At 34.7% G+C, this 20,000-nt stretch overlaps 1 protein-coding gene across 1 annotated transcript; it reads right to left on the reverse strand.

Moving 5' to 3' along the window:
• Positions 1-8,608: 8,608 nt before the first annotated feature.
• On the reverse strand, positions 8,609-10,024 carry LOC136042451 (serine protease inhibitor 88Ea-like). Its single transcript, XM_065727414.1, has one exon. The coding sequence runs from the start codon at positions 10,007-10,009 to the stop codon at positions 8,624-8,626; it is 1,386 nt and encodes a 461-aa protein (XP_065583486.1). The 5' UTR covers positions 10,010-10,024; the 3' UTR covers positions 8,609-8,623.
• Positions 10,025-20,000: the final 9,976 nt, after the last annotated feature.

A 20,000-nucleotide genomic window follows, 5' to 3' on the forward strand; every position in this document is an offset into this window, starting at 1 on the left:
AAATTATTTTTAAATTAAAAAAACAGGCTAAATTACACTCTGAAACTCCATGAAAGTAAGGAGTGGCATTAAAATTAAAACGAATATAAACGATAACATAGTAAGGTGGACTGCCACCTCTAAACACCAGACTATTCACTATGAAGTTTTTTAGTAATTTAGCTTCTCATTGTTCTTTTTAAACAACAAACGTATTTCGAAAGTAGTCAAACAGTTCGTGGTAACGAACTGTAGTAAGGAGTGACCCGGCTCAATAGTAACCAAAACTCTAAAAAATTGAATTTTGATATCAATAGCTACATCAAAAGAATCGCATTTTAATGCTGGTTTCAAATATATAAGTTTCATCAAGTTTAGTCGTACCCATAAAAAGTTACGAGCCTGAGAAAATTTGCCTTATTTAGGAAAATAGGGGGAAACACCCACTAAAAGTCGTAGGATCTTAACGAAAATGACACCATCAGATTCAGCGTATCAGAGAACCCTACTGTAGAAGTTTCAAGCTCCTATCTACAAAAATGTGGAATTTTGTATTTTTTGCCAGAAGACAAATCACGGGTGCGTGTTTATTTGTTTTTTTGTTTTTTTTTGTTTTTTTTTCCCAGGGGTCATCATATCGACCAATTGGTCCTAGAATGTCGCAAGAGGGCTCATTCTAACGGAAATGAAAAGTTCTAATGCCCTTTTTAAGAGACCAAAAAAATTGTAGGGCATCTAGGCCACCTCCCACGCTCATTTTTTTCTCAAAGTCAACGGATTAAAATTTTGAGATAGCCATTTTGTTCAGCATAGTCGAAAACCATGCTAAGTATGTCTTTGGGGATGTCTTACTCCCCCACAATTCCCTGGGGGGGGGGCTGCAAGTTACAAATTTGACCAGTGTTTACATATAGTAATGGTTATTGGGAAGTGTACAGACGTTTTCAGGGGGATTTTATTTTGTTCGGGAGTGGAGCTGAGGAGAGGGGGCTATGTTGGAGGATCTTTCCTTGGAGGAATCTGTCATGGGGGATGAAAAATTCAATGAAAAGGGCACAGGATTCTCTAGCATTACTATAAGAAAATATTGAAAAATAAATATGAAAACTTTTTTTTTAAATGAAAGGAAGAAGTAGCATTGAAACTTAAAACGAAGAGAGATTATTACGCATATGAGGTGTTCTAAAAATACTTTAGCATAAAGAGCAAGGTATTTAGGAGAAGATAAATACCTTGCTCTTTATGCTAAAGTAATTTTAGTAATTTCAACTATTTATTCTACGGCCTTTCTGATTCAGGGGTCATTCCTAAAGAATTGGAAGAAAAGTTAAGAATTAGTGTAAAGAGCGAGGTATTAACGAGGGTACAAACCCCCTCGTATACATAATAAAAATATAAGGTTATGAAAGTTTGTTACGTAAGTTAATTCTTAAGTTACGTATATTTTTTACTAATAAAAACGTTCGTTAAAAATTAAAAGTTCTAGTAGCCTTTTTAAGTTTAAGCCTTTTTAAGAAAACAACGAAAAATAAACATGAAAACGTTTTTTCAAATGAAAGGAAGAAGTAGCATTGAAACTTAAAACGAGCAGAGATTATTACGCATATGAGGGGTTCTAAAAATACTTTATCATAAAGAACGAGCTATTTAGGAGGAGATAAATTCCTTGCTCTTTATGCTAAAGTATTTTTAGTAATTTCAACTATTTATTCTACGGCCTTTCTGATTCAGGGGTCATTCTTAAAGAATTGGGACAAAACTTACGATTTAATGTAAAGAAGGGGGTATTAACGAGGGTACAAACCCCCTCATATACATAATAAAAATTAAAGAATATAAAAGTTTGTTACGTAAGTTAATTCTAAAGTTAGGTATATTTTTTGCTAATAAAAAAATTCGTTAAAATTAAAATTAATAGTTGCCTTTTTATGTAACCGAAAAATTGCATGGCAACTAGGCCTCCTTCCCCGTCCCATATTTCTCAAAATCGTATGATCAAAACTAAGAGAAAGCCATTTAGCCAAAAAAGAAATTAATATGCAAATTTCATTTGAATAGTTTACGTGTGGAGAGTCAAAATCAAACATGCATTAATTCAAAAACGTTCAGAAATTACATAAAAAAACTAGTTTTTTAACTGAAAGTAAGGAGCGATATTAAAACTTAAAACGAACAGAAATTACTCCGTATATGAAATGGATTTTCTCCTCCGCAATCCCTCGCTCTTTACGCTAAAGTTTGACTCTTTGCCACAATTCTGCTTTTTAAATCAATTAAAAGCTTTAGCGTAAAGAGCGAGGGATTGCGGAGGGGACAATCCATTTCATATACGGAGTAATTTCTGTTCGTTTTAAGTTTTAATGTCGCTCCTTACTTACAGTTAAAAAAACTAGTTTTTTTTATGTAATTCTTATAGAATCGGGACTAAATTCAAGCAGAAGCGCAAAAAAGGAGTGTTGAAGCGGCGAGGGGGGGGGGAGGCAACCCCAGTAATATATTAATATATTTTTTTCATTTTAATGTTGCTCCTTAAGCGTACTTTCAGATAAAAAAAAAAGAATTTATTATTTTATTTCAAATGTTTTGTTTAATGCCAGGAAATCCGGCTCCATCTTCACGGGAATTCCCTCCTATCCCCGGAAATATCTTCTAGACATTTCAGTCCCGTCAAAAATTTATCCCTGACAATTACCCTTAACAACTCCACGCGTAAGATTGGGTCAACAATGAGAAAGTTAAACACATAAAAAATTGTTTAGGAATTCTGGCAAATCACCCAAGTGTACAATTTCCCTCAAAATTTTATCCCTGGAAAACTCCTTCCCCATGGAACGTTCTCCCTGCGGAAAATACGTGCATTATTCTTCGGAATGGCCAAATATATCTTGTGGGTTTTCAACATAGCATGGTTCGTCAAATCATTATTTCCCTTACGGTAGCTCAGTTCAGCATTACATCATTAGCAAATTACCGATTCACACTTGGTTTAATTATGAGCCAGTCTTTAAATATGTCTCCAGTTTCCCGGGATTGTAAGTACTTCTGAAAATATTTGTCACTTTCACCAAAATTTTTCTTTTTCGAACTGCTAGACACGAGAGAGCCGTTTGCAAACAAGCAGTCGCTATCACGTACAAAGAAATTTATAGTTCATCATAACTGCCCTTCATGGAAATAATTTAAGGCTGAGATTTGTATCTTTTTATATAAGGCTAAAGCTTAGCCTTTGTTTGAAACTGAAAGATCAGACAGTTCACGGTAACGAACTGTAGTAAGGAACGATCAGGCTCAATAGTAACCAAAACTCTAAAAAACAGAATTTTGATACCAGTAGACTATATACAACATAAGAATTGGATTTTTATTTTGATTTTAAATATGTAAGTTTCATCAAAAGTTCCCATCAAAGGTTAAGAGCCTGAAAAAATGTGTCATATTTTCGAAAAAAGAGGGAAACCCCCCTAAAGTCACACAATCTTAGTGAAAATCACACCATCAAATTCAGCGTATCAGAGAACCATACTGTAGAGGTTTCAAGCTCCTATCTCCAACTATTTAAATAATAAAAAATAAATTACTGCAAGTAAGGAGCGACATTAAAACATAAAATGAACAGAAATTATTCCGTATATGAAAGGGGTTGTCTCCTCCTCAACGCCTCACTCTCTACGCTAAAGTTTGACTTTGCGTCACAAGTCTGCTTTTTAAAGAAATAAAGAACTTTAGCGTAAAGAGCGATGCGTTGAGGAGGAGACAACCCCTTGCATATACGGAATAATTTCTGTTCGTTTTAATTTTTAATTTCGCTCCTTACTTGCAATTAAAAAATATATTTTTTGATTTAATTTCCGAACGCTTTTTAATTAATGCATGTTTTGATTTTGACTGACCACACATGAATAATTAAAACGAAATTTGCACTCTAATTTTTTTTTGGCTAAATGACTTTCATATATTTTAGTTCGGACGAATTTGATAAAAAAAAAAGGGTCGTTGGAGCCTAGTTGCCCTCCAATTTTTGGTAACTTAAAAAGGTAACTAACTTTTTAGTTTTTTTACGAACGTTTTTATTAGTAATAAATGTACATAAATTACAAATTAATTTACGTAACAAATTTGTATATTTGTGTGTTTTTATTACATATATGAGCGGGCTTGCCCCCCGTCTGTACCTTGCTCTTTACACTAAAGCTTTTGTCCCAATAAAAATTTTGTCCCAATTCTTTAAGAATGACAAAGGCCTTAGAATAAATAGTTGAAATTACGAAAAGTACTTCAGCGTAAAGAGCTAGGTATTTAGGAGGGGATGGAGCCCTTATATTCGTAACAATTTCTAATCTTTTTAAGTTTTAATGCTGCTCCTTACTTTCAGTTGAAAAACTTTTTCATATTTATTTTTTATTGTTTTTGTTTAAATAATACTAGAAAAACCTGAGCCCCCTTCATGGAATTTCTCTACCACCTTGACACATTCCTCCGAGTAAAGATCCTTCCACATAGCTTCATCCCCTAACCCCCCCCCCCCAACAACAAAAAATCCCCCTGAAAACGTCTGTACACTTCCCAATAACTATTACTATATGTAAACCCTGGTCAAAGTTTGTAACTTGTAGCCCCTCCCTGGGAACTCTGGGGGAGTAAGTCGTCACCAAAGACATCTTATTATGTTTTTCGACTATGCTTAACAAAATGGCTAACTCAAAATTTTGATCCATTGACTTTTGGGGAAAAATGAGCGTGGCAGGGGGCCTAGCTGACCTCCGATTTTTTTGGTCACTCAGAAAGGGCACTAAAACTTTTCATTTCCATTAGAATGAGCCCTCTCACGACATTCTAGGACCACTGTCACCCCTACCGTCGATGCGATCACCCATGGGAAAAAGAAGAAAAAACAAACAAACAAATAAACACGCACCCTTGATCGAACTTTTGGCAAAAGATATGAAGTTCCACATTTTTGTAGATAGGAGCTTGAAATCTCCAAAGTGGGGTTTTCTATTACGCCGAATGCGATGGTATGATTTTCTTCAAGATTCTATGACTTTTAGGGGTCTCTCCTAAAAGTCATCTATTTTCCAAAATAAGGCAAATTTTTTCAGGCTCGTATCTTTTCATGGATAAGGCTAAATTTGATTCTTCTAATGTATCTATTAGCATTGAAATTCAGTTTTTTAGACTTTCGTTTACTATTGAGCCGTCGCTCTTTACTACAGATCACTACAACGAACTGTTTGAAAATATAGAATTTTGTATTTTTGACAGAGGAAAGATTACGGATGCATGTTTATTTCAATTTTTTTCCCAGGGATGATCGTATCGACCCAGTGGTCCTAGAATATCGTAAGAGGGCTAATTCTAACTGAAATTAAGAGTTTTAGTGCCTTTTTAAGTGAACAAAAAATTGGAGGGTAACTAGGCCCCATCACACGCTCATTTTTACCATTTTGCCATTATGTTCAGCGGAGTCAAAATATCTAATAACTATCTCTTTGAGGACCACTTAATCCCCGGGAGTCCCCAGCAGAAAGGCTGCAAGTTATGAGTTTTGTCAATGTTTACATATCGTGTTGGTTATTGGGAAGCACACTTGCGTTTTCAGGGGAGATTTCTCGGGTGGTGGTGGGGGAGACCGGGAATAGGGAGTTACGTGAGAGGATCTTTCCACAGAGGAATTTACCATGGGTGAAGTAAATTTCCATGAAGAGCGCGCTGGATTTTCCAGTATTATTTAAAAAAAGGAGAAATTAAACAAATAAGTTCTTTAACTGAAAGTAAAGAGCAACATTCAATCTTAAAACAAACAAAATTACTGCACATATTAGGGTGTTTTTCTCCTCCTCAATACCTTGATCTTTACGCTAAAGCATTATTATTATTTTCAAAAGAGCTATTTATTTTAATTAAACGATGTTTGTTATCCAGGGGCCATTCCTCTGGAATTGGAACAAAATTCAAACTTTAGTGTAAAGAGCGAGGTATTTACGTGGGGCTGATCCCCCTCATATACGCAATAAAAATATATCAGCATAGAAGTTCGCTACGTAAGTTAATTTGTATGTTACATATATTTATTACTAATAAAAAGGTTCGTTAATAAAATTAAAAGGTCTAGTGGTCTTTTCAAGAAACAAAAAATTCGGAAGGCCACTATGCCCCCTTCCCCATCCCTTTTTTTTCAAAATTGTTATTTTGAAATTAGACAAAATTTAGACAAAAAGTTAAATTAATATGTAAATTTTGTTTTAATCATTCATCTACGGCTAGCCAAAATCAAACCCTTTATTAACTAAAAAGCGATCAGAAATTAAAAAAAAAACTTTTTTTTAACTTTAAGTAAGGAGCGACATTAGAACTTAAAACGAACAGAAATTATTTCGTATATGAATGGGACTATCCTTCCTCAATGCCCCGTTCTTACGCTAAATTTTGACTTTCTCAAAACTCTACTTTTTTAAACAATAAGAAAAAACTTTAGCGTAGAGAGCGGGGCGTTGAGGAGGGGACAGCCCCTTTCATATACAGAATCATTTCTTTCGTTTTAAGTTTTAAGGACACTCCTTACTTTCGGTTAAAAAAAAAAACTTGTTGTTTAATTTAATTACTACAGGAAACAAAATCATCCGCAAGAAAATTTTCCATTACAGTGAACATAACCAGTGACTTTCAGCTAGAAATTAAAACAGAAAACAAACACTTAACTGAGAAAATATTATAGCTCTTTTATAGTGAAGACATGACAACTGTCAATGCCAGTAGCAATTTTTATCAAATCATTATTCTCAGTAATTCATTAAAAATATTCAAAAACAAAAATTTTGTTTTTGGATTCTAGATAGGTAAGTTAAATAGCGTAGACAAAATTCAACCTATAGGCAAGGTGTAAAATTAAAGTTTAAACCAAACAGGTGATAAATTAGAGAAGTAAATTTAAACTTAGGCTAAATTAAAAATGAAATTTTGACGACAATTGACACATTATTGGTTTTTCCTGTTCATTCTAATTACCCCTCCCCCTCCCTTGAAAATCCCCCACGAAAAAAAAAACGGAAAAAAAAACCTCCGAAAATTTTTTTTCAAGTATCAAACAGTTCGTGGTAACGAACTGTAGTAAGGAGCGATCCGGCTCAATAGTAACCAAAACTCTAAAAAATTGAATTTTGATATCAATAGCTACATCAAAAGAATCGCATTTTAATGCTGATTTTAAAAGTTTTATCAAGTTTAGTCTTACCCATCAAAAGTTACGAGCCTGAGAAAATTTGCCTTATTTAGGAAAATTGGGGGAAACACCCCCTAAAAGTCGTAGGATCTTAACGAAAATGACACCATCAGATTCAGCGTCTCAGAGAACCCTACTGTAGAAGTTTCAAGCTCCTATTTACAAAAATGTGGAATTTTGTATTTTTTGCCAGAAGACAAATCACGGGTGCGTGTTTATTTTTATTTATTTTTTTTTTTTCCAGGGGTCATTGTATCGACCAAGTGGTCCTAGAATGTCGCAAGAGGGCTCATTCTAACGGAAATGAAAAGTTCTAGTGCCCTTTTTAAGTGACCAAAAAAATTGGAGGGCATCTAGGCCCCCTCCCACGCTCATTTTTTTCCTAAGGTCAACGGATCAAAATTTTTAGATAGCCATTTTGTTCAACATAGTCAAAAACCATAAAAACTATGTCTTTGGGATGACTTACTCCCCCACTGTCCCTGGGGGAGGGGTTACAAGTTACAAAATTTGACCAGTGCTTACATATAGTAATGGTTATTGGGAAGTGTGTAGGCGTTTTCAGTAGGATTTTTTGGTCGGGGGAGGGGTTGAGAATAAGGGGATAGGCTGGGGGAGCTTTCCAAGGAGGAATTTGTCATGGTAGAAGAAAATTTCCATGAAGGGAGCGCAGGATTTACTAGCATTATTAAAAAAAACAATGAAAAAAGAAATATGAAAAAGTGTTTTCAGCTGGAAGTAAAGAGCAGCATTAAAACTTAAAACGAACGGAAATTATTACCCATATGGGGAGCTCACCTCCTCCTAATACCCCGATCTTTACGCTAAAGTATTTTTAGTAATTTCAACTATTTATTTTACGGCTTTGGTGATTCAGGAGTCATTCTTAATGAATTGGGACAAAATCTAAGCTTTAGTGTAAAGAGCGAGGTACTGACGAGGGGGCGAACCCCCTCATATATTTAATAAAAACATGAGAATACAAAACTTCTTTACGTAAGCTAATTTATAAGTTACGTATATCTTTTACTAAAAAAAAGATTCGTAAAAAATTAAAAGTTCTAGTTGCCTTTATCTTAATTAACCAAAAAATCGGAGGGCAACTAGGCTTCCTCCCCCGCTCTTTTTTCTCAAAATCATTCAATCAAAATTATGAGAAAGTCATTTAGCAAAAAAAAAAAAATAATAAATATGCAAATTTCGTTTTAATTATTCCTCTGCGGAGAGCCAAAATCAAAACATGCATTGATGGAAAAACGTTCTGAAATTAAATTAAAAAAAAACAAGTTTTTTTTTAACTGAAAGTAAGGAGCAAAATTAAAACTTAAAACGAACAGAAATTACTTCGTATATGAAAGGGGCTGCTTCCTCACCAACATCCCGCTCTTTACGCTAAAGTTTGACTCTTTCTCTCAACTCTTCTTTTTAAAACAGTAAAAAACTTTTAGGGTTTCGGTAAGCCCCCATGAATAAAATAGAATCCACCATGTTGTCATAAATCATAAAGATAAAGGGGTGGTTGCAGATGAACCCTTCACGCTCAAGGGGGTGGGAGGAATAAAAAGCAAAGAGTGCAGTTGCTGCTGCTGCTTCAGATCCTTCTTCGCTGAGCTCTACAACTGCTTTATGTTTCAGCTCTTTAAAATATAGACCTGGGCTTGAAGAGAAATCCGTCATGTTAGCCAGGATAGGATCGAAAATGCTTTCAAGTCCCATATTTTTCAGCATCTTACTCAATTCCATTGAGGCTTCAATTTTGAATTTTGGTATTCCTACTTCAATGTCGACTTTCCACATGCTTCTCAATGCCTCTTTCAAAATGCTGCCATTTAGTTTTGACAAAACTTCATCAAGAGCGTTTTCCACAAATGGCGGAAGAAGAATAAACATGCTTATGTCCTCACCAACATATGGAAGTTCAAGGATATAAGACATCAGCTCCTCACTAACCCCGTGTCTGAATTGTCCTTTTTGATACATCATTTGAACAAAGGTTTGCTCACTGGGTGAAATGTGGAAAATTGTAGACTTTGTTCTCTCAGGCTTGAACTGAGATTGCCAATCTCCTTTGAAGTAGGCTGCGTTAGCCAAAACCATTCGAGTTTCAGAAGTAATCGAATCTTCCTCCAAGAAATTCTCTATTTTTCCCTTGGTCTTATCATTCACCCATCCATTAATCATGTTAAGTGACTCAGATCTCTTTTTTAAGAAATCCATTTCTTCAACTTCTTCTGAAAGAACTTTAGTGATACAATTTGACAATGGCTCGGTAGAATCGAAGAACACCTTATTAGCCAGCTCAAGGTCATAGCTTTTTGAGGTCAGGTTAGCTGCACTGGAGAGACGATGTAGCATCTGTGTAGCTTTGTAAGATCGAATTGCAGTGGCCTTGTCCGTCTCTCCTAGTCTTAGGACTTCTCCTAAATTCTTCTGAGTTTCTCCGGCAGATCCAAAATAAGCTAGGAGCAGGGCCGAGTGGACGCTAAATGGCGAGAAGAATACATTTTGCGGTTTTTTGCTTTTGATGCCACCGTTGTCCGCATAGACTTTCTTGAAAAGGTCGATGCTGAAATCAACTTCTCCAGCATAAAATTCAGCAGCAGATGTTACCTCTCTCGTGTTGATTATTTGCTTCGCTCCAAAACATTCAGGCTCAGGGGGTTCTGTTTCATTTGTAGATATGGCCACCACCCATGCCGCCACCAATAATGTCGCAAACGCTAACAATATTCGCAAGGTTCCCTTTCGCTTGTATGAATAAAACTTTTGTGATTTTGAAGTGAACTTAAAAAAATTTTCAACTTTTTCCATATCTTAAAAAGACACTGCTTATACTTATAAGAAAAGAAATTCGGTAATGATGTTTTTTTTTACAATGATTTCTACTAAGCTTCAAACTTTCGATTTTCTTTCTTGAAGTTTTTGAACAGTTATAATCCCTTGTTAAAATTTATACAAAATATTTTTGCCATTACCACATTTTGGATCTTTAAGCAATTTAATATAAACTTCTCCATACATGAAAAATTCCTCCATACATCAAGTGTGACAACGTCATTGCAATGCTGATGTATATGCTGGTGATGCAGTTAGCGTTAAAAAGATGTAAAAAACAGAAAAATTAAATCGAAAAAAAAGGAAAAAACTGATATCTCGGGGATAGGTGAGCATGGACTCGAAATTTCCCTCGCCCCCTATAGCCATCATACTTGGAGTATGCATAGTTGTTGAAATGAATTGCTGATTATAGTAATAGCACGAATATTTGTCATACCTGCTTAAAGTGATATTTTTTGCTTTTTTTAAGACGATAATATACGGTATTCTATATATTCTGGAGATCCCGACAGTTACTTTACGATCAATGCAGAAACAGGTACTATCAGAACCAACGCTCCATTGGACCATGAAATTCACCGCTATGTTCTCTTGAATGTTGCTGCCACTTTTGGAGAACCTCCTTCTTTCGGGCACACTCAGGTAAGTCCATTTCCTGGTTAAGAATATTTAATGGGTTTGACGGCCCTAAAAGAGAAGCATTCCTTACTTTAGCACTTTATAACATTTATTGATTTTCTGTGACTTTAACGTTTCCTCTTCCTGCGTCCAAAACGTTTAACCCATTTCCTTACTATTGTGTTGAATTGTTTTAGATGCATATTAAGACGATTGTTTTTTCTAAAAGAGAGTAAACGCTTACCATAATTCACTTCTGTAGATTAGAAACGTTATTTTTGTTTTGAATCTATGTTATAACTGCTAATTTTCAGTTAATATGTCCCTAAATTCACGTTCTTAAATCCGCGTTCTTTTTTCCTAAATCTGTGTTCTTTGTTCCTAAATCTGCGTTCTTTGTTCCTAAATCCGCGTTCTTTGTTCCTAAATTTGCAGCGCTAGGTATGATTAAATTTCTTTTTTTTTCGGTAGTTTTTTATCGAGGTTTCTAGATGATTGTTGAATCTTCTTTTGAAAGAGTCAATAGAGACACTTTTTGTGGTAACTTCCTCAGGAAGATCATCCTTGACCGAGGTGCAACTTCGGATGAAGCTGCTCTTCAAGTACTTTGTTCTCGGCTTACCAGCCTCAAGATAATTGGACCGAGCTGTGTGCTTTCGTTTTGGTTGGACAATTAGGGGCACAAGACGAGAAAGCCCTAGAGAAGGAGGTGAATTTAGGTAATTGTAGAAAACAGTCATCGACGCTACATCAAACCTCTCATTAACAGACTGGAGAGGCTCATGGGGATATTTGGACCGAGCTGTGAGCTTTCGTGTCTGTCTTGTTGGTTGGACAGTTAGGGGCACAAGACGAGAAAGATCTAGAGAAGGAGGTGAATTTAGGTGATTGTAGAAAACAGTCATCGACGCTACATCAAACCTCTCATTAACAGACTGGAGAGGCTCATGGGGATATTTGGACCGAGCTGTGTGCTTTCGTGTCTGTCTTGTTGGTTGGACAGTTAGGGGCACAAGACGAGAAAGATCTAGAGAAGGAGGTGAATTTAGGTGATTGTAGAAAACAGTCATCGTAGCTACATCAAACCTCTCACTAACAGACTGGAGAGGCTCATGGGGAACAACTAAACCTGCCCTATTAGCCCTATTTTGGGTCTTTTGGAGTGGTGTCAACAACGTTTTCGGAGCACCAGCATACAGCAGCCATCTTTCCAAGCTTCTGGAATTTACCCTCAGCTAATAAGTTCAAGTAGATAAAGAAATTTCACAAGGCCATCTGTCTAAAAGATGATTAACTTTAAATTACCTTTTATGAATATGCACTCCCCAACCCTTTTTAATTATTTTTTTTATTTCAGAGCTTTTTTTTGTCATAACCATTGTTTGTGTAAAAATTTGGTTAAAGGGTTTTCAAGCAAACGCTAGTAATAACTATAGAATGTCAATTATATAGAGATATGTCAATTATATAAACTTTGGTAGAAACCTGACCACAAATAGTCAAGGAATGGCTCCCAAGCAATTGCAAAAACAAATTCTTCTGTGACTTTATTTTATCATCCATTGATAAATTTTAAACTTACGAAGTAAGGCCAAAAAACTGAAAACAACAGAGGAAATTTTAGACGAATACTCTGATAATTACTTTTCGATGTCAGTCGTTACAAACAATACAGTATTACGAATTTGAATACCATTGGCCTCAATACACAAACCCAGGGGAGTGTCTTGCCTTCTGAAAAATCTCGGTGTAGAATAATTAACAAGTCAAACTAAGAAATTATTTTTCTGATTAATGTTTCAACAAATGTTGAATTGCGGATGGAAGTGAGAAGAAAAATTACAAGACTTTTTTTGTGCTTTTTTGCTCCAGGTTTCCAATTTGTAAATGTCTGGATCCTAAAACTTGGCACAAAAAGTTAACTTTTGAACCTCATCTGAAATGCGGCGGCACTCGATTCTCACTGTCTCATAATGTGGGGTCCTTTTTTCCTCCGCATATGTTAACTGTTTTTATTATTATTTTTTTTAATGCCTAATTCATCGGTTCATGAGCTAAAGTAACCTACTATATTTCTTGGTTACTCTTCATTTTGTCTCTTTTCCAGTTTGTCAAAATTCTTCTCGGCTTTTTGTTGTTTTCGAATTTTTTTCTCACATTATGTGAATTTAAATTGATTTTTTATTGGCCATCCTTTAAAACTTATAAAAACAAAACAGCAATCAGTTTTTTTTTGTTCAGCTATTCTGTTATTATTACTCATAAAATCCGAAATAAAGGGAGAGTGTAAGAGAAAGGGACACAGTAAAACCTTCTACATCAGTTGTTTTTTTATTCACCCCCTCGAGATTCGTCAGTATACACTGATCCCATTTTAAACCCATGTTTTGTACTTTTTACCTATTATACTGAACTATCTTTATAAGTTTCTAACTATTATTATTCCAGGTCAATGATGCATTCTGCCAATGCGTCTCTTTTGTTTCAGCTCGTGCAACCGTAAATTGAATCAACTGTGACGAAACAAGAACCGGAAAAATAAGAGTGATGGATGACCCAAAAAGTGAAGTTAGATAAGTCCTAATGAAAAATAACAAAACAAGATGATAAAATAATACTTTAGAAACAAAATCATGGAAACCAAACCTACCCTCTCCGTAATTTGCAAATATATAGCCCAAATTATACAAAGGACTGAGAAGGTCCTTTGTATAATTTTCATCAAAATGATTGGCCGTCTCGGGTCTTCTTAATTCATTCTGTCTAACCCCAGTACATTGCATCACCCATCGCTTCTTCTTGTAGCAACGAAAACGGTTTTCTGGGATGTACCGTAAGCGTAATTCCTGAATGTTTCTAATAACCGACATGTAGCCTACCCTTTTTTATATTTTTGTTAAAAATGCCTTTTTTTGAGTTTTCATAAAAAAAATACCTCCCTTTAGACTTCGAGAAATAAATTTTACCCCCCCCCCCCCTACATTTTTGGGAATTAACGCCACGGCAAGTTGTGAATTTTAATCAGGTATATTTTATTCTTGTATTTGGGTGCTTATCATATTTCTCTGTACTAATGACTTGCTGATTCATCTCATTGCTCTATCAGCTATAATCGGCATTTATTATCTGTCTATAAGCCGTATTTAAAGTACCACATTTCTCTGAACATTACATAACTCTACTTGTTTTGTCATAGTAAAATGTACGTTGTTCAAATGAAAGGAAACGTAAATTCTTTCACTGAAGTCTTTCAAATGGTTTTGTCAAACCTGCTTCAGATCTGGTGCTTGCTTTTATTAGGATCAAGCTGCTGACTAGAAAAAAAAAAGATTCGATTAAACAAATAAATACTAATGATCAAAGTGTTTATTCGTGTCCACAACCTTTAAATCCACAATAATGTTGGTGTCACTTTAATTGCATGAATGGGAGAGGGAGTGGGGGGCAATGGTAACCTTTCTTTGGCCTAGGACATTTTATCCCCGTTTTGCGTTTTAATCTCAATTTTACTTATTTAATTTCAGAATTGTTAATATGATATTTTTTTTCGTTTCTCACATTAATAAGAGGACTATCCTTCGATAAATAAGTCATTTTTGCTTTATTGGAAACTCAAAACCTTACAAGGAGCGACTTCAAAACTTAAAACGAACAGAAATTATTCCGTATATGAAAGGGGCTGTCCCTCCTCAACGTACCGCTCTTTACGCTGAATTTTTTTTTTTCGTTTTAAAATGTAGAGTTGTAAGAAATAGTCAAACTTTAGCGTAGAGTGGTGAGTTGAGGAGGAGACAGCCTATTTCATATACGGAATAATTTCTGTTTGTTTTAAGTCTAAATGTCGCTGAATACTTTCAGTAAAAAAAAACAACTTTTTTTTAACTTCTGAACGTTTTTGAATTAATGTAGATTTTGATTTTGGCTCACCGTAAATGAATAATTCAAACGAAATTTGCATATTAATTTACTTTTTGTGGCTAAATCAATTGGTATCAATTGGACGATTTTGAGAAAAAAGGGACGGGAGAGGAGGCATGGTTGCCCTCCAATGTTTTGTTACTTAAAAAAGCCACTAGAACTTTTGATTTTATTTACGAACGTTTTTATTAGCAATAAATATACATAACTTACAAATTAACAATTCTTTAAGAATGACCCCTGAATCACAAACGCGGTTTTATTGGAATAAATAGCTCTTTTGAAATTAGAGAATTATTGAAATTATTGAGGAGGGAACGAACCCCCTCATATACGTAATAATTAAGTCTTGTGGGTTTTCAACACAGCATGGTTCGTCAAATCATTATTTCCCTTACGGTAGCTCAGTTCAGCATTACATCATTAGCAAATTACCGATTCACACTTGGTTTAATTATGAGCCAGTCTTTGAATATGTCTTCAGTTTCCCGGGATTGTAAGTACTTCTGAAAATATTTGTCACTTTCACCAAAATTTTTCTTTTTCGAACTGCTAGACACGAGAGAGCCGTTTGCAAACAAGCAGTCGCTATCACCGTACAAAGAAATTTCTAGTTCATCATAACTGCCCTTCATGGAAATAATTTAAGGCTGAGATTTGTATCTTTTTATATAAGGCCAAAGCTTAGCCTTTGTTTGAAACTGAAAGATCAGACAGTTGACGGTAACGAACTGTAGTAAGGAGCGACCAGGCTCAATAGTAACCAAAACTCTAAAAAACGGAATTTTGATACCAGTAGGCTATATACATCATAAGAATTGGATTTTTATTTTGATTTTAAATATATAAGTTTCATCAAAAGTTCCCATCAAAAGTTAAGAGCCTGAAAAAATGTGTCATATTTTCGAAAAAAGAGGGAACCCCCCCTAAAGTCATATAATCTTAGTGAAAATCACACCATCAAATTCAGCGTATCAGAGAACCCTACTGTAGAGGTTTCAAGCTCCTATCTCCAACTATTTAAAAAATAAAAAATAAAAAATAAATTACTGCAAGTAAGGAGCGACATTAAAACATAAAATGAACAGAAATTATTCCGTATATGAAACGGGTTGTCTCCTCCTCAACGCCTCACTCTCTACGCTAAAGTTTGACTTTGCGTCACAAGTCTGCTTTTTAAAGAAATAAAGAACTTTAGCGCAAAGAGCGATGCGTTTAGGAGGAGACAACCCCTTGCATATACGGAATAATTTCTGTTCGTTTTAATTTTTAATTTCGCTCCTTACTTGCAATTAAAAAATATATTATATTTTTTTATTTGATTTCTGAACGCTTTTTAATTAATGCATGTTTTGATTTTGACTGACCACACATGAATAATTAAAACGAAATTTGCACCTTAATTTTTTTTTTGGCTAAATGACTTTCATATATTTTAGTTCGGACGATTTTGATAAAAAAAAGGGTCGTTGGAGCCTAGTTGCCCTCCAATTTTTGGTACCTTAAAAAGGTAACTAACTTTTTAGTTTTTTTACGAACGTTTTTATTAGTAATAAATATACATAAATTACAAATTAATTTACGTAACAAATTTGTATATTTGTGTGTTTTTATTACATATATGAGCGGGCTTGCCCCCCGTCTGTACCTTGCTCTTTACACTAAAGCTTAAATTTTGTCCCAATTCTTTAAGAATGACAAAGGCCGTAGAATAAATAGTTGAAATTACGAAAAGTACTTCAGCGTAAAGAGCTAGGTATTTAGGAGGGGATGAAGCCCTTATATTCGTAACAATTTCTAATCTTTTTAAGTTTTAATGCTGCTCCTTACTTTCAGTTGAAAAACTTTTTCATATTTATTTTTTATTGTTTTTGTTTAAATAATACTAGAAAATCCTGAGCCCCCTTCATGGAATTTCTCTACCACCTTGACACATTCCTCCGAGTAAAGATCCTTCCACATAGCTTCCTCCCCTCAACCCCCCCCCCCCCCAACAACAAAAAATCCCCCTGAAAACGTCTGTACACTTCCCAGTAACCATTACTGTATGTAAACACTGGTCAAAGTTTGTAACTTGTAGCCCCTCCCTGGGAACTCTGGGGGAGTAAGTCGTCACCAAAGACATCTTATTATGTTTTTCGACTATGCTTAACAAAATGGCTAACTCAAAATTTTGATCCATTGACTTTTGGGGAAAAATGAGCGTGGCAGGGGGCCTAGCTGACCTCCAATTTTTTGGTCACTCAGAAAGGGCACTAAAACTTTTCATTTCCATTAGAATGAGCCCTCTCACGACATTCTAGGACCACTGTCACCCCTACCGTCGATGCGATCACCCATGGGAAATGAAGAAAAAACAAACAAACAAATAAATACGGACCCTTGATCGAACTTTTGGCAAAAGATATGAAGTTCCACATTTTTGTAGATAGGAGCTTGAAATCTCTACAGTGGGGTTTTCTGTTACGCCGAATGCGATGGTGTGATTTTCTTCAAGATTCTATGACTTTTAGGGGTCTCTCCTAAAAGTCATCTATTTTCCAAAATAAGGCAAATTTTCTCAGGCTCGTATCTTTTCATGGTTAAGGCTAAATTTGATTCTTTTAATGTATCTATTAGCATTGAAATTCAGTTTTTTAGACTTTCGTTTACTATTGAGCCATCGCTCTTTACTGCAGATCACTACAACGAACTGTTTGAAAATATAGAATTTTGTATTTTTGACAGAGGAAAGATTACGGATGCATGTTATTTTAATTTTTTTCCCAGGGATGATCGTATCGACCCAGTGGTCCTAGAATATCGTAAGAAGGCTAATTCTAACTGAAATTAAGAGTTTTAGTGCCTTTTTAAGTGAACAAAAAATTGGAGGGTAACTAGGCCCCATCACACACTCATTTTTACCATTTTGCCATTATGTTCAGCATAGTCAAAATGTCTAATAACTATCTCTTTGAGGACCACTTAATCCCCGGGAGTCCCCAGCAGAAAGGCTGCAAGTTATGAGCTTTGTCAATGTTTACATATCGTGTTGGTTATTGGGAAGCACACTTGCGTTTTCAGGGGAGATTTTTCGGGTGGTGGTGGGGGAGACCGGGAATAGGGAGTTACGTGAGAGGATCTTTGCACAGAGGAATTTACCATGGGTGAAGTAAATTTCCAAGAAGAGCGCGCTGGATTTTCCAGTATTATTTAAAAAAAGGAGAAATTAAACAAATAATTAGAACAAGAAACAAATTAGAAACAAAAAATTTGGATGGCCATTATGCCCCCTTCCCCACCCCCTTTTTCTCAAAATTGTTATTTTGAAATTAGACAAAATTTAGACAAAAAGTTAAATTAATATGTAAATTTTGTTTTAACTATTCATGTACGGCTAGCCAAAATCAAAACCTGTATTAATTAAAAAACGATCAGAAATTAAATAAAAAAACTTTTTTTTAACTTTAAATAAGGAGCGACATTAGAACTTAAAACGAACAGAAATTATTTCGTATATGAATGGGACTATCCTTCCTCAATGCCCCGCTCTTACGCTAAATTTTGACTTTCTCACAACTCTACTTTTTTAAACAATAAAAAAAACTTTAGCGTAAAGAGCGGGGCGTTGAGTAGGGGACAGCCCCTTTCATATACGGAATCATTTCTTTCGTTTTAAGTTTTAAGGACACTCCTTACTTTCGGTTAAAAAAAACTTGTTGTTTAATTTTATTGCTACAGGAAACAAAATCATCCGCATGAAAATTTTCCATTACAGTGAATATAACCAGTGACTTTCAGCTAGAAATTAAAAAAGAAAACTAACACTTAACCGAGAAAATATTATAGCTCTTTTATAGTGAAGACAGGACAACTGTCAATGCCAGTAGCAATTTTTATCAAATCATTAATCTCAGTAATTCATTAATAATATTCAAAAACAAAAAATTCTGTTTTTGGATTCTAGATAGGTAAGTTAAATAGCGTACACAAAATTTAACCTATAGGCAAGGTGTAACATTAAAGTTTAAACCAAACAGGAGATAAATTAGAGAAGTAAATTTAAACTTAGGCTAAATTAAAAATGAAATTTTGACGACAATTGACACATTATTCGTTTTTCCTGTTCATTCTAATGACCCCCTCCTCCCTGGAAAATCCCCCATGAAAAAAAAACGGAAAAAACCTCGGAACAATTTTTTTCAAGTATTAAGTACTAGAATTATGTTAATGCAGTGTTTCATTTAAGTGTTTTATGATGATCGTTATTGTGGTGTGTTCATGACTGTATATTTGGCTTTAAAATACACTATCTATCCATCTATCTATCTATTTATCATACACTTTTTTTATTGTTTGTTTCTAGTTTCTACTATGCTTTCCTTACTTTTGGTTACCTGGTGCTTACTATATAGTCACCAAATAGCCTTCACCCCTCCCACCACCCCAGCGGCCTTCCATGTTCCATATATAGTACTTATTGCAGTCTCGTAATGACATTAAATAAAAAAAAAAAAAAATTATCTGAAAGTAAGGAGCAACATCAAAACTTAAAACGAATAGAAGTTACTTCGTATATGAAAGGGGTTGTTCCCTCTACAACCTCTCACTCTTTACACTAAAGTTTTTTAATTGTTTTAAAAAGTAGAGCTGTGAGAAAGAGTCAAACTTTAGGGTAAAGAGTGAGGCGTTGAGGAGGGAACAGCCCCTTTTTTATTCGGAGTAATTTCTGTTCGTTTTAAGTTTTAAAGTCGCTCCTTATGTTCAGTTAAAAAAACTTGTTTTTTTTAAACTTGTTTTTGAATTAATGAATGTTTTGATTTTGGCTCTCCGCACATGAATATTTAAAACGAAATTTGCATATTAATTTTTTTTTTCGGCTAAATTGTTTTCTCATTGTTTGATCGCACATTTTTGAGAAAAAAAAGAAGCCGAGGAGGAGACTTAGTCACCCTCTATTTTTTGGTTCTTAAAAAGGTAACTAGAATTTTAAATTTTTTACGAACGTTTTTATTAGTAAAAAATATACGTAACTTAGGAATTAAATTATGTACCAAACTTTTATATTTCTATGTTTTTATTACGTTTATGAGGGGGTTTGCCCCTCGTCAATACCTCACTCTTTACACTAAAGATTAAATTTTGTTCCAATTCCTTAAGAATGACCCCTGAATCATGAAGGCCGTAAAATAAATAGTTGAAATTACAAAAAAATACTTTAGCGTAAGTAGCGAGATATTAGAAAGAGGTGAAACCTTCATATGCGTAATAATTTCTCTTCGTTTTAATTTTTAATGAAGCTCTTTACTTTCAGTTGAAAAAACTTCTTCATATTTATTTTTTCATTGTTTTTTAAAGAATGCTAGAAAATCCTGCGCCCCCTTCATGAAAATTATCTTACCCCATGACAAATTCCTCCATGGAAAGATATTCCCACATTACCCCCTCC

This window comes from Artemia franciscana, unplaced genomic scaffold, assembly GCF_032884065.1.
Source record: "Artemia franciscana unplaced genomic scaffold, ASM3288406v1 Scaffold_1304, whole genome shotgun sequence".
NCBI lineage: Eukaryota > Metazoa > Arthropoda > Branchiopoda > Anostraca > Artemiidae > Artemia > Artemia franciscana.

Bases quoted from the DNA above. Each gene is read 5' to 3' on its own strand.
- LOC136042451 (XM_065727414.1), bottom strand. From the start codon at position 10,009: ATGGAAAAAGTTGAAAATTTTTTTAAGTTCACTTCAAAATCACAAAAG.